The 27,595-nt window shown below is 37.5% G+C and overlaps 1 protein-coding gene and 1 long non-coding RNA gene across 3 annotated transcripts in view; both read right to left on the minus strand.

Moving 5' to 3' along the window:
• LOC121101423 overlaps window positions 1–17,366 on the minus strand; it is a 63,546-nt gene extending 46,180 nt beyond the window's left edge. Inside the window, exon 1 of the long non-coding RNA XR_005833397.1 lies at window positions 15,191–17,366. This is a non-coding gene — a long non-coding RNA (uncharacterized LOC121101423). The remainder of the gene's footprint in view (window positions 1–15,190) is intronic.
• ARHGAP24 (Rho GTPase activating protein 24) overlaps window positions 1–27,595 on the minus strand; it is a 489,199-nt gene that overhangs the window by 383,038 nt on the left and 78,566 nt on the right. For both annotated transcript variants that reach the window (XM_008706156.2, XM_040624950.1), the window contains exon 2: window positions 24,156–24,355. In XM_008706156.2, coding sequence (XP_008704378.1) covers window positions 24,156–24,335 — 180 coding nt within the window. In that variant the 5' untranslated portion in view covers window positions 24,336–24,355. The remainder of the gene's footprint in view (window positions 1–24,155; window positions 24,356–27,595) is intronic.

Genomic DNA, 27,595 nt, shown 5'->3' on the forward strand with positions numbered 1-27,595 from the left:
TCACTGGGACAACAATATTTTCTATGGAAGACAAAGCAAAAACTGGGAAATGTTTTTACATAGCTATACTTTGAGGCTCAGGACCTTGACTGCTGGTCTTTTTCACCGCCCACTCTCTACTTGCTATTTGACCTTCAATGCTGACACAATTCTGGCTCCATTCCCAAAAGCAGGAGACTGCAAGGCATGTAAGAATGAGAATCCTTGAGATCAAGCTGAACTTGGAGTGTGCATCACAGTTTTCTTCAAAGAAAATTAAAGCACATTTCCAGGCATTACTTGGTTTCTACTTGTCATAGCCCATTCTATCTCTACCGGGTCAGCAGTGGTGCCTGGGCAGGGCATTATACACCACTTTTGTCAATCCTTTCATTTTACAATTGTGAAAACTAAAACCAATGGTTTTCACTTACATTGACTACTCGAACTCTTCCTCACACGCATGTCTAAGAATTGTGGCAAATGTGTTGAGAAAAGTGAGGGTGTTTATGTTAAATTTTAAGTAACGGTATCTTTAGGTCTACTTGAAAGTACATTAGTAATTTGGATAAAAGTTCTAGGGAGTGTTCTGCACTAAAATTGGATCTACCTTAAAGTATGTTTTTCCAAAGGACGAGCATGGCAGATGGCAGATACTCAATGAGTGTTTATTTCAATTAAAAAAGAAGAAGGAAGGAGGGAGGAAGAAAGGGAAGAAGGAAGTTTTTCCATTCCAAACAAATTAAAATCTCATTTACATTAAATAGTCATTTTCTAAACATTAACAGCTTTGTGCTACCAATTCACTGCCTTGCAATCAGACATTATACATTGCTTTACGAGGGTATTCTCCTTTCCTTCTTAAAAAGGGAATAATCTAAACTAACATGCAAAATACACATTGTAGTGATTTGTACAAAAATATGGCGTGGTATGTAAATTTTCAGCAATGGCTTTTAAAAACATCAGATTTAACTTCTGGACTTACAAATAAGAGGGAAACATCTGTGAAATGAAAATCGACACTTTTTTTTCAGCTCTTGACTCTACTTTGAAAGCATTCTTTAACATATAGGATTAGTATATCACATGTATATATTTATCGGAATAGTTTGAGCATAGATGTCTCAAAACTAAAAGCCCTCAAAAAAAAGCACAAAAACACAAAAAGCAAATTTGCATCTCAAAATTGATGCAGTGTCCTTTCCTTTTTGCTGTAAAGTATAAAGTACCTTTGTTGTAAGTTTAACAAAGGCAACCTGTTGAATTGGTTGCCCTGAAGCACACCCAGCCTCCATTCTAACCAACTCATTGCTCCAGCCAAAGATATGTCTCTAGCTAAATCCCAAGAGGAATTATTAGTCTCAAAAGAGAGAATCAAAGACAATGATAGCTTGATAGGAGATCCAAAGGAACAAAGGCTTTATATATCTCTGGGTAGGATTAGCCAGAGGTGTAGAAGGTGTTACCAGGAGCCAGGTTCATTACTCTAGTAAGTGTTCGGACGTGCCCCAAACTGGCCGTTATCATGATTACATGATAAAAAGAACATGTTCAAATATTAAATGTAAAAAAATAAAACTTCCTTTCCCTAGTCAGGCTTATCAGGGCTACAATGCCCAGTCCTTTGGCTTTTGTGTACGTGTGTTATAAATTGAAAAGAATTTATAGAATATTACCAAAAGATGTATTTCAAGAGTTATTAAAATTTCAAGCTAGAAGAAATACTAGATGTTCTCCAATGTAATTTTCTTTCTTTCTTTTTTTTTTAAGATAAGAAAATGAGCCTGTAGGGTCATTAATTGTTCAGATTTTAAGTGGCAGAGTTAGGACTAAAATCCAGGCCCTCCGATCTCTGCTAGACCTCAGTTCCATCTGTTATCAAACATAATTCACCTCCACGCAAAAGCCAATGGAAGCTTTACTCTGCGGAGCTAAAAGGAGATGGTGAAGTTTATTGATCTCTATCCACCATACGCCACTGGTGCTGAGGTCCAACGTGATTTCTTTTACAAAAATGCCTTCCCCTGCAAGCTTCACTTGCCAGTGATTCACCTCTAAGAATATCACCTGATGTCTTGTAGGGAGGAGACGACTTCTTATGCTCCCTCATTTCGAATCAGAATTAAATTAGAAACTTTTGGGGCACCTGGGTGGCACAGCGGTTAAGCGTCTGCCTTCGGCTCAGGGCGTGATCCCGGCGTTCTGGGATCGAGCCCCACATCAGGCTCCTCTGCTATGAGCCTGCTTCTTCCTCTCCCACTCCCCCTGCTTGTGTTCCCTCTCTCTCTGGCTGTCTCTATCTCTGTCGAATAAATAAATAAAAAATCTTTTAAAAAAAAACACGAAACTTTATGGGTCAGAAAAAGAGGTCAGAGGGGAGGGGGGTGGGGGAATGGGATAGGCTGGTGATGGGTAGTAAGGAGGGCACGTATTGCATGGTGCACTGGGTGTTATACACAACTAATGAATCATCGAGCCTTACATCGGAAACCGGGGATGTACTGTATGGTGACTAACATAATATAATAAAAAATCATTAAAAAAAAAAAAAAAAGAAAAAGAGGTCAGGTATTCAGGGTACAAAGAATACACAATTGCTGTCTTTGTATTCCCTCCCCTGCATGTTAGAAGTTTTGCACTGACAATAAAACATAAAGGCTAACATTTTTGAAACCTTAGAAAGGCAATACAGATTTAGTTTATTTTAACCCCCAATTACTAATTTAAAAAAACCCAAGTATAAAAGCAGAGAGTCATCACTTTGAAAAATTATGTATATATACTCTTCCATAATAATTTTTCATAACCATACACTTCAAAGAATGGTATGTCATCAGTTTATGATACTCCTTCAGTCAACAGACATAAATTGAGTTCATACTGTGTGCCAGACACTGTGCTATGTGAGATCTTTGGATTCAAGTGGTCACAGTTAGATAAGAAAAATAATAGCAATCCTCTGTGGCAAATGCTATCAAACAGGTATTCCCAAGACTCTATGAGAATTCACAAGAGTAAAGTACTAATTTCTAGCTCCATGCCCTGGCCTGAGCAGAGAATGAAGAAGGAAATCATGGATGGGCAGAGTGACATGAAACATGCTTTTATTTTCTCTTAAAAAAAAAAAAAAGGCTTATACATTAAAGGACAGCACAAAGCACTTAGCAAGCAGGAAGTATCATCAATACAGTATTAAAAAGCAATAGGGGGCTCTTGTGGAGAATCCCATCATGTGCACACATAGTCTTCAGACACTGGTCCATGGAGAAAGCAATATTGGTTGGGCTGAAACCATTTCCAGGATGGAGGCAGGGATGATGAGAAATCCCTAGCTAATGAAGTTACCAGCTCACAGGCCTGTTTCTGCTGTGTGTGCTCTCCCCTCGGGCCAGAACATCCTTCCCTCTTCTCCTTGTATGACTAACTCTTGGTTTTTCCACCGCCCTTACCACCACTGCCGCACCATTATTGTCTGTCTAGGTATCTATTCATTTCCTTCATACCACTTTATTATGTTATTACTATGTATTAAATGTTTGTCTCCCTCATTATAACTTAGCTTCACAAACACAGTGACTTGTTTTATATCAAGTACTATACCTGGCTCATGTCAGCATGCAAATGCCTACTCATGAAATACAGAGGGAAGGAAAGATGGAAAGAAGAAAGGAGAAAGGAAATCAAGAGTCTATCCTAGCAAGGGGATGGATGCAACTGAATTTATTTCATCTGTTAACACGCTGCTTGCTTAGACCACTATTTGTCAGATTGACTAATGCATGCATGTCTAAAGAAAAACCTTTCTGGCTCTTAATGTAAATATTTTTATGGTAATAAAGTAATGTATTAACATACAACTCAAAGAAATGTACAAATCTGCTCTAAACAAACTTAAACTAAAAAACTAACATAACTATATAATGTAACTAATATAATTTAATTATCAACATCAGTGTGATCTACTAGATAATGTTGTTTTTAAAAATTAATTACCACTCACATGAATTAGGTACTGATTACTCTAGCACAGACAGCATGCGATGCCTCAATGCGCCTACCACTCATCTCTGTCTCAACAACTGAGAAACCTTTCTTAGGACAGCACTACATCATACTATCATTTGGTCTTCACTTTAAGGGAATGCAACATTTTCTGTATTGAACATACCTTTATTCTTTTATAGGGTCAATTAAGGAATTCTACCTGGGGCCAATGGGATTCTAAAAACAGCTATTGAAAACATGAGGCAGCCCTCGATTATATAATAGTTACACAGATTTTTTTAAATTACTATGAACACTTATAAAATTCTGGTTGAGAATTCATCCATCTCCCATTTTGCAAAACAGGCACATCTGAATTATTGTGTATTCTTGGCTTCAAGGTTTATAGCAAAAGACCTAGATTTCAAACTCTGCTCAAAGACAGGAGCTATGTAAATCTAAGCAATTTTCAGTTCTATTGAGCATGAGAACCCCTATATACAAAATTGCAGTCTTCTCTGATTCTCTTCTTTAAGAAGTTTCTTCTTCTTTAAGGTGACAGACTTAGAACAGTTGATATTCAAGCACCATTTTGTATGTGACATATCGATTGGCATGCCACTTAAGATGGTATTATGATGGCATTTGGCAGAGACTGTAGAAATATCTGAGTCTTTCTTTCAATGAATCACCTGTCACCATGAGACAAAGGCACTAAAGCAAGACCTGAAACACTTCATTCTTGGCTCAGGCTTTGGCCCAAAAGTCCTATATAGATCTCTGATAAAAGAGTGTTGACAAAAGAAGATTCTTTTTCCCTATGCAGGGTAAGAGTAAGTGGCCTTGAACCATAGTGTCTTATTTCCTCTATTTTAACTCAAAAGCTCGAATCTAAGTCTTGCCATGCCATGGGATGTAATGCCTCATCCCAGCAACAGACCTGAAAGAGTGAGAGCAAGGATAAGAGAAAGGTGACTGAGAGACAAAGAGAGAGAACTAGGGAATGTTCCAAAGCAAGAGGCCTTCTACTGAGCCCTTCCTGGAGAGGTGCAAGAGCCCCTAGAACAGTTGCTGGAGATGGGATGGAAAAAAGGAGTACAAGCAAGGCAAGAGATGCAGAGAGACAAAAAGTGACTCAGAAAATCAGAGAGATTTGGGGAGTCCGAAATTGTTCCTCTAATGAGGGATCAGGATCAAGTTTTTGATACATTGGGCCAAGAACAAACCAGCTGCAAGGGTAAAGAGATAATTGGCCCTCTTTCCTTCTGGATAGTAGTCCCTTGAGAACTAAAGTGGAGGATGGAGATTTTAATGTCAGGGCATGCCCCAGATTGGCCTTTTAAACCCATTATTGTGAACCATCACTAGCATGGTAGCCAGTGAAAAAGCCCTCAAAAGTGACCTGCCAAGGCCTCCTCTGCTTGGGGATGGAGTAAGGAGAATGGAAGGGAACCCAAATGTCTTTCTTCTACTCAATTCCATTAACTTATAAACATTAACTTCATTCCTTGCCCAAATCTATTCTCCAAAATCATCCTATCAGCAGGTGTTCAAGTCCCATAGCTTTGTGTCTTCTAAAGTCATAACCCTGAAATAGATACATAATTTAAAAGAGGACCTTTACTGTGAATCGTTTTAGGTTCCTCTCAAGGACTTCAGCCACCAGAGGTACATTCCAGATTTGCTTCCATAGAAATCCACAAAAAAGAATGACAGAAAGGTGGGTTTGATAGGCCAGTGCATGCTCTACTCAGTTTCCTGCCACGTGTCCAAGAGGATACTCTAGGGTACATTTCCTATTAGCCATTTCCCTGTTATGTATAGGAATTCAGAAGACAATCATCAACCACTGCTATGTATCACTTGAGTCCTGAGTTAGAATGTATCCCATCTGCTTTTGTCCACGAAGACCTCTTCATTGTATGAGTTTGTAAGAGCCAGAAGTTAAAACACAGACTTATTAGGGGCTATTAATGAAACAGAGCAGTGAAATATGGAGCCGCCTGCAAATGTCTACAAAGCTATGAGAGATTCATTTCACAAATGACTACAAAAATGGAGTATTAGATGTAGGTCCATGGTTTTAGCAGGTCATGCACCCATTCTTGGATACATGCTCTTTGAGCATATCTCCCAACCACCAAGTACTGCCTACAGAAGGCCAACACCTCCTTCCTCTCCTAGAGCTTCTCAGCAGAAATTATGAGTTATTAACATAATTCTTGGAACCCTGAGTATGTCTCTAAATTGGCATCATTATTTCAAAAAGTACAGGGTTCTTCAGCAACGATATGCAAGCTATATTCCTATTTATTAAAGTAAGTATCCATTTCTCTTTTTTTTCTCTCATATTTGAAAAATATGTGTACTCAGAAACCTCTTGACACCAGTTTAGATCGTGCCCACCCCTTCAGAACATTTTTTTTTCCTTCCTGGCCTCCTCCTTATACTATTTATTTCACTGTTCTGCCTGGTTTTGTCAATTGTTAGCTTTGGGCCACAGGTTTTTTTAAACCTTATTAAATTCAGTCTCCTCATGTATAAAAAAGTATGCATATAGTATTGTAAGAATTAATGAAATAATAATGTAGAGTACTGAACATGGACCATAACACATAACAATTTATAATAAATGTTTACTCCCTTTTGTCTTCCTAGAAAGCCACAATAGAGTGAGGAATTACCTCTTAACATGTATCTTCCATTTTTATTAACTGAAACTCATTTCAATTGCTACTCCAATAAAAAATTTGTAATTGGGGAATGGCTTGAGTTAATTACACTCAAAAATAAGCTTAACTAAATAAAATTAGTTTCTAGAATTCAGTAAAATTGCTAACATACTTCACAAGAAAAAATCTGAAATTTTCAGACAGACATCGAACAGGAAGTTAGACAAGTATCAACTGTGTAGAATGCTACATAATCCAAGTCCCCATGGACAGCATCACACAACTCTTGTTCCTCAATCTAGAATGGAAGAGGTGAAAAGAGGTCAGAAACAAAAATGCAATTTCAGGGGGCGCCTGGCTGGCACAGCGGTTAAGCGTCTGCCTTCGGCTCAGGGTGTGATCCCGGCGTTACGGGATCGAGCCCCACGTCAGGCTCCTCTACTATGAGCTTGCTTCTTCCTCTCCCCCTCCCCCTGCTTGTGTCCCTCTCTCGCTGGCTGTCTCTCTCTCTCTGTCAAATAAATAAATAAAATCTTTAAAAAAAACAAAAAAAATGCAATTTCAGTTAAGGTAGCTGATCAGAGACATATAAACTTAGACAACAAATTTTGCTGCTAAAAATAATTTCTGTGAACAAAACAAATTATGTGATTCAAAATAACTTAATTAAAATATGTTGAAAGTTTTGATTCAGACTATCATTTGAGGTTTTTTTATTTTTCCCGGTAATATTAAGATGTGTTATAAGAATTGAAAAGTTAATATCTGATATTTACATTGACCTCGTAGTAAAGGTTCTAGATAGTGACACAAAGAATTTCGCAGACTCTGCCTTGAAAAATGAATTAATTGATAGAATTTCAAGCAGTAAACAACAGTCTGATGTAAAACGCGCATGATTTATGAATGTTTTAAAAATTCAGCCAAGTTGTCTATTTCACAAGTTTTGCATGTCATAATTTTAGAAGGAAAGGGCATCAGAGGAGGCAAACTCATTTGAATCTTTAAAACATGCTCAAGCATTTTTAAAAGTCAAAAAGAGAAATATTTTAAATAAGCAGTATCTTTTTATCACAATTGCATGTGAAAGGATGACACTTTAAAGAGGAAGTTTTGAAAACACCAAGAATTTTAGATAAGTAATTATGTCACTAGCTGTGATGATGACTAAAACTGCCTTCACTAAAGATCTTTGCCCAAATGTTCAAAATGCAGACTAACAGAACACTTAGAACATTTGTGAAATCTTTGTATGCTTCGAAAATGAAATTCCTGCTCACATTCCCCTTTACTCTATCCTTTACTCTAATGGTAAACTACCCATTTCCAAAATAATTGTGAATATTACAATGCATATTTTATAAGCAAATGTAATGATTTAGGAAATAATTAAACGTATCAGCTTACTGGAAGAATCATGAGAGTTTACTTTTTAGAAAGCAAAAGCATTGTGTGTGGCTAAGCAAAATTTCTAGAAACCTGACTCTGCAAGTGTCACCTGACTCTAGAAAGTGACTCTGAAACCATCAGTTTCATGTCTTCCTTTAACAGAGGACGTATGGGGAGAAGTGACTCATTGAAGGGGACATACCTCACTAATGGAAAAATTAAGCCCATGACCCAGGAGAGCCCCGAGGTTTCATAAAAGAAAAAATTGACAAGATGTAGAAAGTCTCCTTTAAAAATCTAGAGAAAATATAAGTATTAAGTCTAAGCATTTAAAACAAAACAAAACGAAACAAAAAATACCTAGAAAAAAATTCAAAATAGATGCAGGAATTTGGCCCTGGAAAGCTGTCGGAAAATGTATTAGTCTTATGGCTGATGTTTCCTGCCCGCCTTCCCTGGAGGAGGTTCTGCACATTAAATAACAGAGTTAAGTGAGGGTTGTGTTGGCTAATTTAAATAATCAGTGCATACTGACAGCAAGGCCAGGACTAGTGCACGTTCAACCCACATCCAGGTCAGTGAGCTCACATCTATAGATTCAGTTCTTTATTCTAATAACCTCATTTCTCAAGATGGGCCACAAGGGAAGCCAAGCAAAAGGTGTGCATCTATTTATCCGAAATATGATTTTAACTCTAGTGAGGGATGCCATATCATTTAAGCATTTGGGACCCTGTACTTAGAAAATATATTTAAGTAGGAATCCAGGCTCACAAAACTAGCTGAGGATTATGCTAATACGCTGAATGGATTCTGTTAATCTCTTCTCCGACTATGACACAAACAGGGACAATGAGTTAGAAGAGAAAGATACTTTATCTTAAGTCAAAATATATGTAGGGCTTATTATGATAAATTTTTGGTTTAATATGTTAAGATGTTAAAAATTATATTTGCTTAGCCAGAGAAATTAAGCAAGAAAAAGAAATAAAAGGCACCCAAATGGGATAGGAAGTAAAACAGCCACTATACGGAGATGACATGATTCTATATACAGAAAACTCTAAAGACACCAACAAAAAACTGTTAGAACTAATTTAAAAAATTCAGTAAATTTTCAGGATACAAAATCAATATACAGAAATCTGTTGTGTTTCTTTATACTAATAATGAAATAGAAGAGAGAAATTAAGGAAACAACCCCATTGATATGCATCCCTGTGTTTATTGTAGCATTATTTATAATAACCGAATTATAGAAGCAGTCCAAGTGTCCATCGATTGATGGATGGATAAAGAAGGTGTCTCTCTCTCACACACAGACACAGACACACAGACACACACACACACACACACACACACACACACACACACACACACTGGAATATTATTCAGCCATAAAAAAGGATGAAATCTTTCCATTTGCAAGAACATGGTTGGAGCTAGAGAGTATAATGCTAAGCAAAATAAGTCAGTCAGAGAGAGACAAATATGATATGATTTCACTCATATGTGGAATTTAAGAATCAAAACATAAGATCAAAGGGAGAAAAAGAGAAAAACCAAAATCCACTCTCTTAACTATAAAGACCAATCAGATGGTTACCAGAGGGGAGGTGCATGGGGAATGGGCAGAATAGGTAATGGGGATGAAGAGTACACACATTATGATGAGCACTGCATAATGTGTAGAATTGTTGAATCACTATGTTGTATACCTGAAACTAATATAACATTGTATGTTAACTATACTGGAATTAACATTACAAAACTTAATAAATCTTTTTAAAAATCCCATTTATAATTGCATCAAAAAGAAAAAAATACCTAAGAATAAATTTCATCCAGGAGGTGAAAGACCTGTGAAAACTACAAGACCTTAATGAAAGAAATTAAAGATGACACAAATAAATGAAAAGATATTCTGTGATCATGGATTAGAAGAGTTAATATTGTTAAACTGTCCATGCTATCCAAAGCAATCTATAGATTCAAATGAAATCCTTATCAAAATTCCAATGACATTTTTCACAGAAATAGAAAAAAAATCCAAAAATTTGTATGGAACCACAAAAGACCCCAAGTAGTTAAAGAAATCTTGAGAAAGAAAAACAAAACTGGAGGCATCACAAATCTGATTTCAGACTGTATCACAAAGTTACAGTAATCAAAACAGTGTGGCATTGGCATAAAAATAAACACATAGATCAATGTCAGACAATAGAGAATCCAGAAATAAACCCACATTTATGTGATCAATTAATTTATGACAAAGGAGACAAAAATACACAATGGAAAAGGCCAGTCTCTTCAATAAGTGATGTTGGGAAAACTGGACAAACACATGCAAAAGAATGAAACTGGACCACTATCTCACACCATACATAAAAATTAACCCAAAATCGGTAAAAGACTTGAAATGAGACCTGAAGTGATAAAACACCTAGAGCAAAGCATAGTCAGTAATCTCTATGACAAAGGTCTTGGTGACTATTTTTTTACCTGACACCAAAAGCAAAAGCAACAAAAGCAAAATAAGTGGGACTACATCAAACTAAAAAGCTTTTCTACAGCAAAAGAAACCATCAACAAAATTAAAAAGCAACCTATTCAATGGGAGAAAATATTTTAAAATCATATATCTGATAAGGGATTATTAACTAAAAAATATAAAGAACTCATACAACTCAATAATTGAAAGATAGAAAAACAAACAAAAATGGTCGTATTTGAAAAATGGGCAGAAGATCTGAATAGACATTTTTCCAAAAACTTACAGCCAACAGGTACAAGGAAAAATGACAACATCACTAATCATTAGGAGATGCAAATGAAAACCACAATGAGATATCACCTCACACCTGTTAGAATGGCTATTATCAAAAGACAAAAGATAACAAGTGTTGGTGAGCATGTAGAGAAAAGGAGAGCCTTGTGCACTGTTGGTGGGAATGCAAACTGAAGCAGCCCCTCAGGAAAACAGTGTGGAGGTTCCTCAAAAAATTAAAAATAGAACTACCCTATGATCCAGCAATTCCACTTCTGGATATTTATCAGAAGAAAAGAAAAACATTAACTCGAAAAGATATATGTACCCCATGTTCATTGTAGCATTATTTGTAATAGCCAAGAGATGGAAAAAATCATCAGTGGATGAATGGATAAAGAAAATGTGATATATATAGATCACACATACACGATGGCATGGTATTCAGCCATACAAAATGAATAAACTTTTGTCATTTGCAACAGCATGGATGGACCTCAAAGGTACTGTGCTAAGTGAAGTAAGTTAGGCAAAGACAAATACTGTACGATCTCACTAAGATAAATTAAAAAAAAAGAAAAAAAGCTCATAGATACAAACACCAGATTGGTGGCTACTAGAGGTTGGGAGTGAAGGGGGGGGAGAAATGAGTAAAAGGTGTCAAAGTGTACAAGCTTCCCCTCAAATCATATTTTTGTATATGGCAAGGTAAAATTGACTCATAAATGGAATAGAATATTATCTCAAGTTAATAATCATAAGAAGTCAGACACATGAAGGATTTTAACAATCTCTGGAATTGCTAGTTAATAAGGGAATGTTAGTCCCACTTATGTGGGAGAAAAAAAGTATGTCCATTTGATTTATAAGTTCTAATTTAAAAATTGTAAAAGTATGATGTAAACTTTTATAATAGGGTGTTCAGTAGGAATTATCCTGTTGTCCCAGACTGCTTTCTGGGATCTAAAACCAGAAATAAAGAGATGCTAAGCACCTTTCTTTTTATTTTATTTTATTTTATTTATTTATTTATTTATTTGTTTGTTTATTTATTTATTTATTTTCTTTCAAGAGAGAACAAGCTGGGAGAGGGGCAAAGGGAGGGAAAGAGATAATCTTAAGCAGGCTCCACGCCCAGTGTGGAGCCTGAGGCGGGTCTTGATTTCATGACCCTGAGATCAGGACATGAGCCAAAATCAAGAGTTGAATGCTTAACCAACAGAACTATCCAGGCGCCTGGTAAGTGCCTTTCTGTTCTAACAGAATAAGAAAAAAAAAAAGAATAAAATCCAACCCACTGTCGCTAGTACCCCTACCTGTCTTCTTCCAGCCTCCAGGAAGGAAGTATGGGGGGAAAGCCATAAGCCCCTCAAGGCAAAGGAGAAGGAACTCCAGGAGAATTGCTGGCAACTGGGGAGACTGGCAGGTTGTTCCCCACTCTGTAATGTGCTCAGGCTGTGCTGAACCTACCCCTGAGCAAAGGGCAAAAGAATTGCAGGGCAGAGAAAATTTGTGACAATGTAAAGGAGCCTGCAGTACTACATTTGTCCTGTCAGCCATACTTGAATTTCCAGTTCCGGTTCAACCAGGAAGGTGGGACACCTGGTAATGACATCCTGGCAGCAAGAAGCTATGGGTGTACTGCCTACTCTGAGAGCTGACGGGGGGAAAAATGAGGAGAAGATATCAATTGCCCCATCTCCAACATACTGGGCAGTCAAGACGGTTATAAAGAACCATGAATTTAGCCAGAGAAACAAGAGCAACCCCAGTAGTCCCCTGCAGGGATAGGTTCTTAGAGATGCATTTGTCCTTGATCTCTTCTTCGCCTCTGTCAGTTCTCAACACGAGAGGCCTCAAAAAGAGGTAAAGAGTATCCAGTTCATAGTCCTCTCAAACACACACACACACACACACACACACGTTCTCTCTCTCTTTCTGTCTCTATCTTTGCTCTCTCTGTGCCTCTGTCTCTCCCTCCTCTCCCCCACCTTTTAGTGCTGGAAAGAGAGGAGAAGAACATGGTCACACTGTGCTTCCTCCCTACTTGAAGTACCACATCAAGACCCCTAAGTGTTGAGATAGGGAGGAACATAGATGAGATTAAACTAAGCATGAGGTTTCAGTTTTAAATTACACCGAAATTTAATCATTAAAAATGACTGGCATAGGGGGTGCCTGGGTGGCAGAGTCAGTTAAGCGTCTGACTCTTGGTTTCAGCTCAGGTCGTGATTTCAGGGTTGTGAGATTGAGCCCCATGTGGGCCTCCACGCTCAGTGGGGAGTCTGCTTTAGACTCTGTCCCTCTCCCTCTTCTCCTCCCCCACATGTTTGCGCTCTCTCTCTCTCTCAAATAAATAAATCTTTTAAAAAAACGACTGGCATAGTTTCTCAAAAGTTCAAATATGAAGTTACCATATAAACCATCAATTTCATTCTTACATATATAACCAAGGGAAATGAAAACATATGTCCACACAAAAACTTGTACGTGAGTATTCACAGTGGTATTACTCATAACAGCCTCAAAGGGGAAACAACCCAAATGTCCATCAGTTGAGGAATGGATAAGCAGAATGTGGCATATCGATACAATGGAATGTTATTTGGCCATATAAAGAAATTAAGTTCTGACACATGCTAGACATGGATGAACCTTGAAAACCTGAAGTTAAGGGAAGGAAGCCAAAATTCAGAAAGTGAGAATACCAACACACGCATCTGGCATTGCATCCTTGTGAAAGTGGTCAAAACATTTTGTAAAGTATAATTTATATAGTTTACAATTGATAAATAGGCAGTGAATGAATGAACATATGGTAATAGTGCTAGAAAAATGGGGAGCAGCTGGATCTAGGCGAGATAAAGGTAAAGAAGAAAGGACAGGAAGACTGAGTGCCCAAAAGAAACTTCAGAGAAAATAACTAGAAAAGGCTGTGAAATACTTCGTATATCAGGGGAAGAAAAAGTCACCTTTTAAAATACATTACACTAAGCACTAAAAATGTAAATGTTCAAATCACATTTTCATCTATTCATTTTTTCCCCTAAATTTTCCTCTCCACTAATTGAGATAGTGGAAATATGAGATAATCCATATACGGGCTAATGAGATAATCCATATACGGGCTACCTAGTTTCATATATTGAATTCCATCACAAATACAAAAGGCTTCAGTCAATATGATTAAATGTTAAAAGCAGAACTCAAGGGATTCAACTCCAGTAATTCACTCTCAAGCTGGGGTTGAGGAATAAGTGCTGTACCTGAGATAAGAAAACTGGGGCTGCTTCTCTCTGGGGTGGTCCAGTTCTCAAAGAAAATCCTTCAAGTCTCCTTTGCTGTCATCATCATCATTTTGATAAGCTTTGAAGGAGCCCCAAAAGTAATTTCAACAAAAAGAAAAGACATACTACAAAGGTGAGCATTGTTTTTTGAGAATCTTTCCAGGTGAGTTCAGTGCTTTGACAGCATAGGTCACAAGCAAAAACAAGTTATCTTCTGCTCTGAGTTAGCATTACTTACATGGGCTGATCATCTATTATTTTCTTCATTCTTCAAGTAATAAGGCATATATTATAGATCCTGACTTCTAAACTGCCATGTCAGGATATCCTGATAGCCAAAGATGATAAAAATGATCATGGTGATGATGATACTAACTACAATACTTAATATTTACTGAGAGCTTAATACACAGTCAGGTACTGTAAGTATTCCAGAAAAAAAGAGTATTCTAGAAACATCTCATTTCAGGTATGCTAACAACTACTCTGTGAGATAGGTATTATTACTTATATTTAGCTGATTAATAACTTAAGTAAGTAAAAAGAACTTTCCAAGGCTTATAGCTAGTGATGGAGTCTTATTTGACCCCAGGCAGTCTGACTCGAGAACCTTGTATACAAAACAACTGGGTTCAGCTGCTTTCCAGGGAAATGCCCACACTGTACAAAGTCAATTCTAGAGAAAATTATGAAGATGAAATCTCATAACTGTGATCCCACGGGCTACCATGTCCCAACCATCAAGCTCTAATTTTTTTTGAAGATTTTATTTACTTCTTTATTTGGGAGAGAGTGAGAGGGAGGAGCAGAGGGAGAGGGACAAGCAGACTCCATGCTGAGCGTGGAGCCCACTGCAGGCTCAATTCCAAGATCCCGAGATCATGACCTGAGCCAAAATCAAGAGTCAGATGCTTAACCAACTGAGCCACCCAGGAACCCCATCAATCTCTCCTTTTGTCCAAGACATTATCTGCTGCTCTTCAGCCCAAGTGCCCCCTCCAGCAGCAACAGATTTTCTCAATCCTTCTGTCTATAGTCAAAGTGACCTGAGGGGCATGCCCACGATTCATGCTTAGGTAATAATATATGATAGAAGGTCAAGTGTTTACCTCTAGCATAGTTGCTTTTCCATCATTTTTCCAGAGATTATGTCATAATACAAAGTAGCCAATTATAGGAACCCCAGACAGAGTTGCAGAACTGTCAAAGGAAGACTTTTTGGTTAGGTGGGCATTTTGGGATCCTTCACAATGAGCTACACGTAGAATAGCCTATGTTTACTGTTTAGCTCTACATTCAATAAACCATGGAAAACAGGCACATAAAAGCAGGGGAAATAGAAGGTCTCAGGATAATATCTACAGTCCTTAACACAACTTACTTGTCTGTGTGCACCTCTCCAAATTCATCTCTCGTCACTTCTTGTCTTCTTTTCTTACTTGACCGTTATCTATTTCCCAGCCATCTACCAAAGAGTCATGGCCCACACCTTTTGTTCTGCCATATACACCACCCCGATAGCTTGTAATAAAGCTGTATCATCTTTCAATTCTCAGTTCAACATATATTCTTTCGAAAAACTCTCCCTGAATCTTGAAGTGGTAATAGGTGTCCCTCCTAAGGCCTCCAACGGTAAATAGTTATTATATCATATGGTAACAGCAGTAATCTGTAACACCCACTGGAATTTAACACTGGATTCATGATGCTTAGTATTATTATATCACCTATGGCAGGGACTGCTAACTCTTTTAATACCCATGTTCCCTCTGCTCCCAGAATAAAGCTGGGCTACGTGGCCAGTACCCTTTGCAGTTGGGTTTGGTCATGTGACTCAGTTCTAGGTAATAAAATGTGAACGGAAGTGGTAAGAGCCACTACCACACCTGGTCCATCCAAACCTTCTATGCAGTACTCCTTTTTATATCCACATTCTATTTGAGGAGGAAGGGAATGGACCCCATGGTGAATTAAGAAGCCAAAAGTTAAAATTACAAAATTTCTGGCAGCCTGGATTTCTAACCATTTGTTTAGGACAGACCAAGAAGATCCCCCTCATTTACCTGGAATCTCCTTGGACTTTCACCTGAGAAAGAAATAAGCTGCATCTTTTTAAATTCTTTTTTGGGGGGAGGAGGAGGAGTCTATTTGTTATAGAATTGCTTATATCACCTTTATATTTCCTAGAAACTAGCATAACAACTACAGGCACATAAGAAATTTATAAGTATGTGTTGAATTGTTTTAAAAATAGAATGAATAACATAAATATCTTAAATTCTCCTTTTGTCTTGCTAAAAACAGCAGACCTGTATTTAATGCGTACTATGTGCCACTGCTTTCTAAGATCATTTACATAAATCAGTTAATTCAATCCTCTTCACAATGTTATGAGATAGGTACTACTATTATCTCATTGCACAGATTAGTAAATTGAAGCTTAAATCAGCTTACTCACTACTCAGTGTATCATAATTAGTATCTGGCTGAGTCAAGATTCAATCCAAACAATCTGACTCAAAGTCTATATTTTGAACCACTCTGAAATGGCTGCATAGAAATACGCAACTTAAAAAAAGTCTTCAACTAAAAGCAGAATAAAATAATATTTTACATTAATAACACCATCTCTTGATATAATAATCATTTCTAGGAATGAGCTAAGATTTCCCAAACAATTTATGATGATACAACACCGTCTTACATGTTTTTTTAAATACCAAGAGATTTAATTGCTACACAGAAAGTCAATTTTAGATTTAAGGATGAAATCCAAGTTTCAAGGTTCCTAGTATTACCTTAAACACTTAATTGGGGTTTTGTCTTCTTCTTGATCATATATGTTAACAAACAGCAAGTGCCTTAGAGATTTCTTGATTTCATTAACTCATAAGTTTCATTAAATGTATTAAATTAGAGCTTACTCTTAAATCAGTAATCAATTCTTGCACATTTAGAGGTTAACCCTCAGTTTATAATTCACTCAAAATCACTTTATTCTCTAAGTTAAGAAAATTCAGTGCTATCTAGTATAGTGCCATCTTCATCATGTCCACAAAAAAACCCTTTCCACATAATCAGATCAATGTCTGTTCTAGACAATCTAGACTAGATTAATTGGGTTGGTGTCTGTTTGTATTTTAGTCATTTTATCAGGAGTCTCAGGCTGGCTTCTAAAAATCACTGCTTGGGACGCCTGGGTGGCTCAGCTGATTCTGTCTGCCTTTGACTCAGATCATGATCTCGGGGTCCTGGAATCGAGCCCCACATTGGGTTTCCTGCTCAGCGGGGAGTCTGCTTTTCCCTCTACCCCCTGCTTGTGCTCTCTCTCTTTTTCTCTCTCAAATAAATAAATAAAATCTTTAAAAAAATAAAAGCAGTTGTGCCATTTAAATAATAAAATAAAATAAAAACAAAAGTAAAATTTAAAAAATTAAAATTGCTGTTTTCCAAATTCTAGTACCCACTAGAGTGAGTGTCAAACACACTCACAAGTATCACCAAACTTGAGCCTTAGCTATTATTTAGGTGATAATATACTTTATGATAGAAGTAAAACACATGGTTTCAAAAAAAGCACTAGAACTCATCACTGGATTCATTTGCAAGCTCTACACAACAGCATTATATTTAGAATAACTATAATGATCGTACTTTATCTCTGACTCAGCTGTTTCCCTCATGTTACAATATCTATAATTAAGGCCACAGTCATTTGTCATGATCATTAGTGAAAGATGGCCAAACAGATATGGTCACCAAACTTGGTGTAAATCTGTTTTAAAACCATTTTAAATAGCTATTCAAAGGTGCTAGGAGTGTTCAGGGTTGGTGGGAGAACTTTTCTTTTTCACAGATTCTTCACACAGTATAATTATAATTTTTTTCCCTATACAAGTGGGACTTAATTTCAAAGATAAAAAAAGAAAAAATATTACCTAAAAACTGGAAAAATTTGGTACTTATAAAATGCTTATAATAATTATGGGTGTATTAATTCACTTTTTTATTTTTTTAAATTCTTTTTTAAATTTTTTTATTTTTATTTATTTATTTTTTTAAGATTTTATTTATTTAACAGAGAGAGAGAGACAGCCAGCGAGAGAGGGAACACAAGCAGGGGGAGTGGGAGAGGAAGAAGCAGGCTCCCAGGAGAGGAGCCTGACGTGGGGCTCGATTCCGCGACTCCGGGATCACGCCCTGAGCCGAAGGCAGACGCCCAACGACTGCGCCATCCAGGTGCCCCTAATTCATTTTTTTAAATTGGCTACATACAACATTTTTCTGTGCTTTATTGTTGTTGTTTTTGTTGTCGTTATTTGGAAACACCAAAAGCAACTTTATTTTTTAGGAATAACATTTTTTTTTCAAATAATCTCTATACCCAATATAGGACCCAATGTGCGACCTCGAGATCAAGAGTTGCAAGCTCCATCAACAGAGCCAGCCCGGCACATCTCAACTTCATTTTTTAAATCTCTTCTGAATAAAATCTATATCTGTATAAGTGCAGATACTGTAAAAATGATTTGAGGAGAAAGTTTTGGCCTAAATGAACTAAAGTTTCTCCCATTTTAAAAATTACAAGATACAAAGAAGTTTAGTTTGATTGATTTTAAATGTAAAATAATTCTATTTTGAGGTATACCTCTAATGTATCGCCCGAGGAACCCTGATTAGGGGGTGGAAAGTCTTGTTTACAAATCAGATACTGTCTCCAGAGAGAAGAAAACTTACAGGGTATTTTGCCTTTTGCTCAAAAAGAAAATACAAGAAAAGTTACAGTGAGACTTTCTAAGTTTTCAAACTTCTAAGCTTTCAAGCAAATTTCAAACTGTGCAGGTGCAGAATATCTAGAAGGCAAGGTGCAGTGTGAATAAGAACATAAGACACCAATAGTAGGTTCAAATAATTAAGTGTATAATGCACTAAATATTAAGTTCTAGTAGAGATGAAAGTTGATGGTACAGGGGCGCCTGGGTGGCACAGCGGTTAAGTGCCTGCCTTCAGCTCAGGGCATGATCCCAGCGTTCTGGGATTGAGCCCCACATCAGGCTCCTCTGCTGGGAGCCTGCTCTTCCTCTCCCACTCCCCCTGCTTGTGTTCCCTCTCTCACTGGCTGTCTCTATCTCTGTCAAATAAATAAATAAAATCTTTAAAAAAAAAAAAAAAGAAAGTTGATGGTACAGATAAAAGAAAAACCTAATTGAAACAATTATATTCATTAACAGAGGTTTGCAACGTATTAGGTATTCCAGACTGAACTGTGTCCCCCCAAAATTAACATATTGAAGCCCTCCCCTTCCCCCCCCATGTAACTATACTTGAAGATAATTAAAGTTAAATGAGTTTGTAAGGGTAGGGCCCTAACCCAGTAGGTCTCTTGTCCTTATAAGAGGAGAAGAGATATCAGAGCTCTCTTATGCTCCTGTACACAAGGCAATAGACATGGGAGGACACAGAGGGAAAGCAGAAGCCTGCAAGCTAGGAAGAGAGGCTTCACTAGAGACCAACCTTGATCTTGGTCTTCCAGCCTCCAGAGCTATGAGAAAACATGTTTTTGTTCTTTAAGCCACCCTTTTGTTATGGCAAACTAATACATGTTTTAACATGGCTGCCATTATTCCTTTCTAACAGATTAATGCGGTTTTGCAACTTGGGTAGATAGGTGTTCTAGAAATAGCTTCCCATCCCATACCAGAGAATAGGTCTCTTTGTACAACCAATGCATCCCTTGATGTTGTGGCCGCATCTATCACTTGAACCCCATTTCTTGTCATTTCGCTACTCGCACAAAATGGAGTTACCTATTGATGTCTATTTTACAACTCTAATGTCTTTCCTCTGCTCTGAATTCTTTTCTCAGTTTAACTACCTGGAAAACTCCCACCAACCAGGTAAGGTTCACCTGTTGCTTTGTGACGCCTTCCTCAACCCTTCTACACAGAATCATCACTCACTGCTGGGCATTAATCGTATCCGTGTTTTTAGAGCATCCAGTGCTTACGTGATTGTCTGTCCCAATTATCATTTCACTTACCTGTTTCCCCCTCCAGATGTGTGGTTTTTAATAACAAGGATAATATAGAGTTTGTCTCTCTTTATTGAGTTGATGAGAAGCTCAGTAAAAGTTTTACTAAAATAAATTGAAAACCGTTTTCTAGGACAGGAGAAACACACATTTCAAGGGTGTTAATACTCTCCTTTTAGAAATGCCTTCCAAGAGAGAGAAAAACAAATCCAGATTAAGTTTATTGAACATTTTTAGCTGGTTAGGAATACTTAAAGGGTGAATTTTTCATTTCATTAGTGACATTCCCTCCAGTAATAATGAAACAACCCTCATCAAAATATATGAAGGCTAAGGGCATTCTTATGCTTGAAAGCACCAATATTGAAAATAAATAACCAAGAAGTAGTTCTGATTGAAAGCAAATCTAAAGAAAAGTTAAGGATTCGTGAGCAGGCAAAAAGCAAAGCTGAGGGAACACTGGATCAAGAGCAAGGAAATCTGGTTTTCAGTTCCTCATCTGCCAGGCATTAACAATATCCCACAGCCAATACACACACATATATATATATACACTCGCACGTGTGTACTCGTGTGCATGTGCGCACACACAGACACACACACAATTCATCTGTAGAAGGAGGGGATTTATAACAACTAAAATTTTTCTAGTTTTAACATTTTTCAAGATGTTCAATGTTCTTCACTGAGATGATTCTTTAAAAAAATTTACTTAATATGATTTAAACTTTGTTGTCATGAAGTAATTATGATTTAACATACTAAACTATGATTTTTGAGTTATGACTTTGATATATGAGGTTGAGAATTAGTCAATACTACTCACAGCTCCTGGTACTGGCCCTGCCCTTCTTGGCTATAGATACCTTTCATTAATTCACTCACTAACTCATTCAAAATATGCTTCAGAACTTAAAATGTGCGGGCATCCACCTTCACTTAAAGAAACTACTTTTTTTTTTTTTTTTAAAGTAGGCTCACACAACACAGGGCTTAAACTCACGACCCTGAGATCAAGACCTGAGCTGAGATCAAGAGTTGGACGCTCACCTGACTGAGCCACCCAGACACCCCAGAAACTACTTTTAAGTAAGGAATTGCCCATTCACAGGCAAATATATAGTCCTTAAAATTACTAAGTGCCCTCTAATACAGAAATTGTCAGTTTTTAATCTGATTCTTTGTGCATGTATTGAACATTAGTGTAAAAGATTAAAATTTAAAAATACAATGTCAAAATTCCTGATGCTTGAACAGCCGTGAAAGATGATATAAAAAAATAATAAATCAAAGTTATTTACCCCCATTTTTGGGGGAGGGAGGGAGAGAGACAATCTTAAGCAAATTCCACACCCAGCATGGAGCCTGACATGGGGCTCAATCTCACAACCCTGAGATCATGACCTGAGCATAAATCAAGAGTCTGATGCTTAACCAACTGGGCCACCCAGGCACCCCTACCTTAAATTTTGACTGCTTTATTAACAAATGATATCTGGGGGCACCTGGGTGGCTCAGTCATGAAGTGTCTGCCTTTGGCTCAGGGTGTGATCCCAGGTTCCTGGGATCAAGCCCTGCATCGGGTCCCCTGCTCCGCTGGGAGCCTGCTTCTTCCTCTCCCACTCCCCCTGCTTGTGCTCCCTCTCTCCCTGGATGTCTCTCTCTCTGTCAAATAAATAAATAAAATCTTTAAAAAAAACAAACAAACAAAAAAACCCAAATGATATTTGGAAAGAAAAACTAAGAAACTTTTTTGGGGGAAATAACATTAGCCTATCTTTGTTTGGCATAAGAATTAGTACTTTCTCATCAATATAACTCTATTTTGTTAATTTTAGTTATTATATGTTTTAAACACTGGTAATACAATGATATCAAAATACAACCTATCTTAGAAATATTATGAATTAAAGTGATTTTTATTTTGAGATGATTTCCATTTGAATTACTCAAAATTTTTTTGCATTTTCTTATTTATATTTCCGATTTGTTAGCAAAATAAGTACATTACACTGAAGACCACCTATAATTATGCAGACCTCCTGAGAAACAACACAGAGAAATTACATAGCATAGCCCAGGCTAAATAGAAAAATCCTCTTTGAGCAGCTGAGGGCAGAGTTCCTCAAACTGGGGTTCCTGTGCATCTTCTCTGACATCTGTATTAATTCTCAGATTTTAGAAACCTTGAGCTTGGGCCTGATCCAGTCTATCCCACGTTCATTACTAGAAGATACGCTAAGCTCACCAAAGAGTCAGAACGTTTGTTTGATTTTCCTTCACATCTTCAGCCACTCAGCTCTTGAATCCTCTGCTCTCCTTATCACCCATTTAGCTCCTTGGATCCTAACTAACTAATCATTGAAATTGTACCCATTGTGGCCAAACTATACCAGAATAAGACTTCCTGGGATAAAACATTGGATCTTACTCATACTTCCATTTTATTGCATGTATCTCTCCATAACAAAGCCCCCATATTGGGTCCTCCCTATTCTGTTTTCTCACATTAACCTGATCCCTTTCTGAGTTTGATAAAAACGATTTTATAGTCAAGATATGCCATAATGTAATCTATAGTGTAAAACAAAGTACAATGAGAAAAGAACCTTAGAGTATAGGATAAGAGACAAAAGACTCTGCTGCTTTGCCTCTAAGGCTGATACAATCTTGGTCACATTGCTTCATATCACTAAGCCACAATTCCTTCATCTGTAATGTTAACCCCTACATTCCCCACTGGTTTGCTACGAATGCAAGAACTGGTATGGAAATGCTCCATAACTGTCATGATATATTTATTAATTCTTATGGGATATCCTTATTAATTTATTTATGAGGTCTTTGGCTAAGGATGTATGAGGTCAGACTTGCCTGGAGGCAAATCACGACACCACTGTCTAATTTGGAGTAATGCATATTATTCCTAAACCTTGGTTTCTTCGTGCATAAATGGGGATAATCCTACCTCATAAGATTATTTTAAGCATTTCATAAGATAATATATGTAAGTTCGTGGTCTAATGCCTGGCCTTGGTAAATAAATGCTTAAAAAATAGTAGCAATTTCAAAAAATATCTATAGGATGTGTGTTTGTTCTTATTTTTTATAATTCAACTAGACAAATGAGAACTTTGTGAAATTGTGAGGTCTAAAAACATAAAGTACTAAAGCAGAGCCCTGATCTAAATTCCTCATTAAGTTCTTGAACTTTAACACAAGGGAAATAGCCTCAAAAACATACTGGTGGGTATGTTTATGTCCTTTGATCTATAATGTTTCTCCTTTCATTTATATATCCTATAGCTATAGATGAAGGGAAAACACACAGCGGATACTTCAGATGGCATCTCCCCCCATCGGCTGATGATCACAGCTAGGAAAGCTTGTTGTAGCTACAGGAAGAGCTAGAAATGTCTTCCTCTCTCTCATTGCAGCCTAGAGATTTGTGGCTGAGAAAATGATAAGTAAATAAGCAAATACAAGACGGCTAAGGAACCACAAAAGCTACAACAACAATTCCCAGAAGAGTATATTATGTATGTTGATTGGATGTATCAAGGTTGTTCCATTTAGCACCATATCCATATTTTATGTGAGTTAAGGCGGAAGGAAACCCCCAGGAATTGATGCTGAAGGGGTCTCAAAAATTACTGAAAGTTGTGTTTATAGTTTTCCTTCAAATCTGTGCTTGTAACAGACTTCTGAGAAAAGGAAAGATGTTTTGGCTGCAATATATACCTTCTAGCAGATGTCCATTAAAATTTCTCATAAAGTAAGTATGCCCGAGGGACTCAGACATTCTGTTCCAGCTCAGTAAAAGTCAAAATTAATATTAGACAAGTATGATTTGCCTCTTGGCCTCAATTAGCAAGTCCATCATCTTGAACCAAAGTAAACAATGAGAAAAAGTGTGAAAGACGCCAATGAACTAAAGAGACCAGGGAAATTGGGTTGACCTCAGACTCCCATCAGTTTCTAGCAAACCCCTCTACCTCTTGGCTTGCTTATGACCACAGAGCTTTTTATTTTCTCTTACTTACCAAGGGCTTCGTTTCATCTTCATCTTTGAAATAATAGAGCTGATCTCCCTTGAGCACAAACCAGCGAGTGTGCCAAGTCTTGACAAAGCCTCCTTGCTTCCTCAGCCACCCACACTTCATGGCATTGTTCCGTCCTTGGCCTTGTTGGGGGTTCTCGGTGGAGTCATTGTTCTCCTCCATTATCAAGCTGAGGAACTTCCCTATTTAACAAATAAGAAGAAAAAAAGAAAGAATAAGGTACTCACACATATTCAATTCCCTCCTAAATCACTTCTGTCCTTAAAAAAAAAAAACAGAAAGAGTGAAAAATGTGTATCAACATACTTGCCAAATTTCTAGAGGCAAACCACAGACCTGAAAACAAAATGCCTGGAAAAAGCTTAGGGAAGGTTTGCTGTGTCTTCCTTTGATGAGCTAGTCGGCTGGGTGATAACTGTCCTTTCTTCCTAAGTAGAACTAAAAAATGAGAAAGTTCTAAAGGTAATGTGGTAAGAAGCAATTTTTGAAAATAAACTAAAACCACCAACAAAAACATAATTCTCGTGATAATGGGCCTCTGTGTCTGGTGTATACTGATTGGGTCCTGCATGTGCAGGCCTGTGATTATCTGAGCAAACACTAGCCTGACACATGTTAAAGTTTAAAGGGACTATTTTTAAAATCTCAATGGAAGACATTTGTTTTACATATGTGAAAATTTCACAAAATGTATCTGCTCCCCATTCGCCCAAAGTATCCCCTTGAGAGTTTCTTTGGCTTGTCGGGAATTAGTGCAGCTGAAGAGGTCTAGGAAAAAAAACAAAAACCAAAAAAACGAAGACAAAAACAAAAAAACCTGCTGGGCCAGTTGAGTTTCCTTCAACTCCAGGAGTGAGTGGTGCACTCCAGCTGCACGAGGAAGAACACTTCAAGGTTATGCGTGAAGGAGCGTAAGGTCACACACACTAAACATAGCAAGAAAATGAGTTTATCATGGAGAAAATATTAATTGACAGCTGAGAAGGAAACTGCCACAGTAACAACGGAGGAGGTGGCTTTCCCGGAAAGCCAGGGACCATGGTTGAGAATAAAAGACATTTTCCTGTCCCAAAGGCTTCCTGCAAATGCTTGCTAATGTTTATTTCTAAGCACTTTTTCAGGAAGCAAAAAGTTCAGTCTTTACTCTGTGTCTTTGAGAAGGATATAAGAACATATTAATTCATGAAACAGAATATTCCTGTTTGGCATATTCATGCACAGAAATCTTTTTTTTTTCTGCTTGTTTTCAGAAAACAAGCTGTCCCCGTCTAGTCTTTATTTTCACCACTAATTTTTCACATTATGTACACAATCCTACTTAGAAATTCCATGAAGTTTCCATTGTCAGCCTTCAGTCATTTACGTTTCTTCCTTAAAGGTACACGGTCAAACCCTCCACAGTGGGCTTCTAGTTTCTTTGAACTTAGTCCTGCCATTCCAGTTGCAGGGATGAAGCAGAACTCTCGTTCTAATTCTTCTTATTTGGATCATTTCCACCATCTTAGTAGTTTTGCCTCTTCTACGGGCATGCATCGCAATCTGTCTCCACCCCTGCTTTCAAGCTTCAAGTAGGTCACTTGACTACCATCTGTCCCATTCAGTATCCACTTTTCCCTTTCTTGTACTGAAATATGGGCATTCCCATGAGAGTAGGTACTGAGCACAGGGAACATTCTCCCTTCGTGTGTGTGCACGGATGTGTGCAGACTGGATCATGCCTGATGCTTTCAGTTTATGCCCTTAGGGCAGGAATTTTCAACTTTTTTCTTTCACAGTACTTGACCTAGTATAAAGAGCCAAGTAAACCTCATTCTAAATGAACAATAAATGCTGTAACGTAATTGAGATAATAAGTATGCTTGTTTAGAACACTCTAAATCATCTTTGTTGGCTTCCTGGTATTTAAATTGTTCAAATCTATACCACTTGCTATTTCATCATCTTTAACCAAATATCTTAACCTATAAAGTTGAATAAGACCTTAAAACAAACATTCCAACATATGCACACATAGGCAGACCTACACGAAAATCTCTAATTCATTGTACAACAACAAATTCCTTCTCTTGGGCTCCCTTCCTCCCTTCCTCTCATATTCATGTTTTATATTAAATTTGAAAAATCCCCTCTAAAATTCTTCAAGGTAATGGGTAACCTACCCAGTAAGTGCCTAGTTTTGCCTTTGTCTACCATTAATGCCCTAGTAAAAAACGTGTGCACATTAGAACATGAATCATGATTCTCCTTGCCTACGTCTTCTGTAAGTACAGTGACATCAGCAACAGCATTGCCCACTGAACCCTTGGCTTTAATGTCTATATTTTCATGATTCCAGAATACATTAGAAAGCATTTTAATAGTACTAATTGTAACAATTCATTAAAACAGGAATGAAAACAGAGTGTATCATATCCCTAAGAGAAAATAATACCACGACTATTGCTGGATGAGTAAAATTAAGTTTTACTAAAGCAACCATGATTTTTATAGAGGAGTTTTTTCTTAAGATTTTATTTATATTTGAGAGAGCAAGAGAGAGAGCATGAGTGGGAAGGGAGGGGCAGAGGGAGAGGGAGAAGCAGACTTCCTGCTCAGCAGGGAGCCCATTGACCAGGGGCTCCATTGCAGGACCCCTCCCAGGACCCTGGGATCATGACCTGAGTCAAAGGCAGCCAGTTAACCCACTGAGCCACCCAGGTGTCCCAAGAGGAGTTTTGATATTTCTACAGAAATTAGATGGTTCAAATTCTACCCTTCATCTTTAAAATGAGGATGCTGAGTTGGATCATTTCTAACTATGGTCCCTGAGTCTACGGCCATACCACCCTGAATGTGCCCGATCTCATCTAACTATGGTTCCTGAGAGATTTCAGCACTCTGAAATCTACCACCTCTGTAATTCCATGAGGATAAAGACATCAGATATTATCAACACCTAGGGCAATGTCTGATAATATGGTGAAGCTTGATCAATGTTTGATGAATTCATAAATTTTGTAACAGGTTTGGTGCTAGATAGCTAAAAGTGAACATGATCACCCTCTGAAACCTGATTCTGACCCAAACCTGATCTTAGTAAGTGGTACCGTGATATACTTAATTAAGGGGGAGAAAAAAGAAAGAAAGAAGGTGAAAAGAAAGAAAAGTGATCATTTCTGATTCCTGACTCTTCCTCATCCTGAATATCAGAAGACTATATAACTCCCCCAAATATTTCAAGATCCATCCAATTGGCTCCATCTCCACCACCACCCTATGACCCAAGTCACCATCGTCTTTGACTAGAGGATTCTAACAGTCCTCTGACTGGTCTCATTGCTTCCATTTTTAACCACAAACACAAACATTTGCTCACACATATTTCATTCTCCACAAAACAGCCAAAGTGAGATTTGAAAAAATTAAATCAGATAATGATTCTC

Source organism: Ursus maritimus, unplaced genomic scaffold, assembly GCF_017311325.1.
Source record: "Ursus maritimus isolate PB19 unplaced genomic scaffold, ASM1731132v1 scaffold_8, whole genome shotgun sequence".
Classification (NCBI taxonomy): domain Eukaryota; kingdom Metazoa; phylum Chordata; class Mammalia; order Carnivora; family Ursidae; genus Ursus; species Ursus maritimus.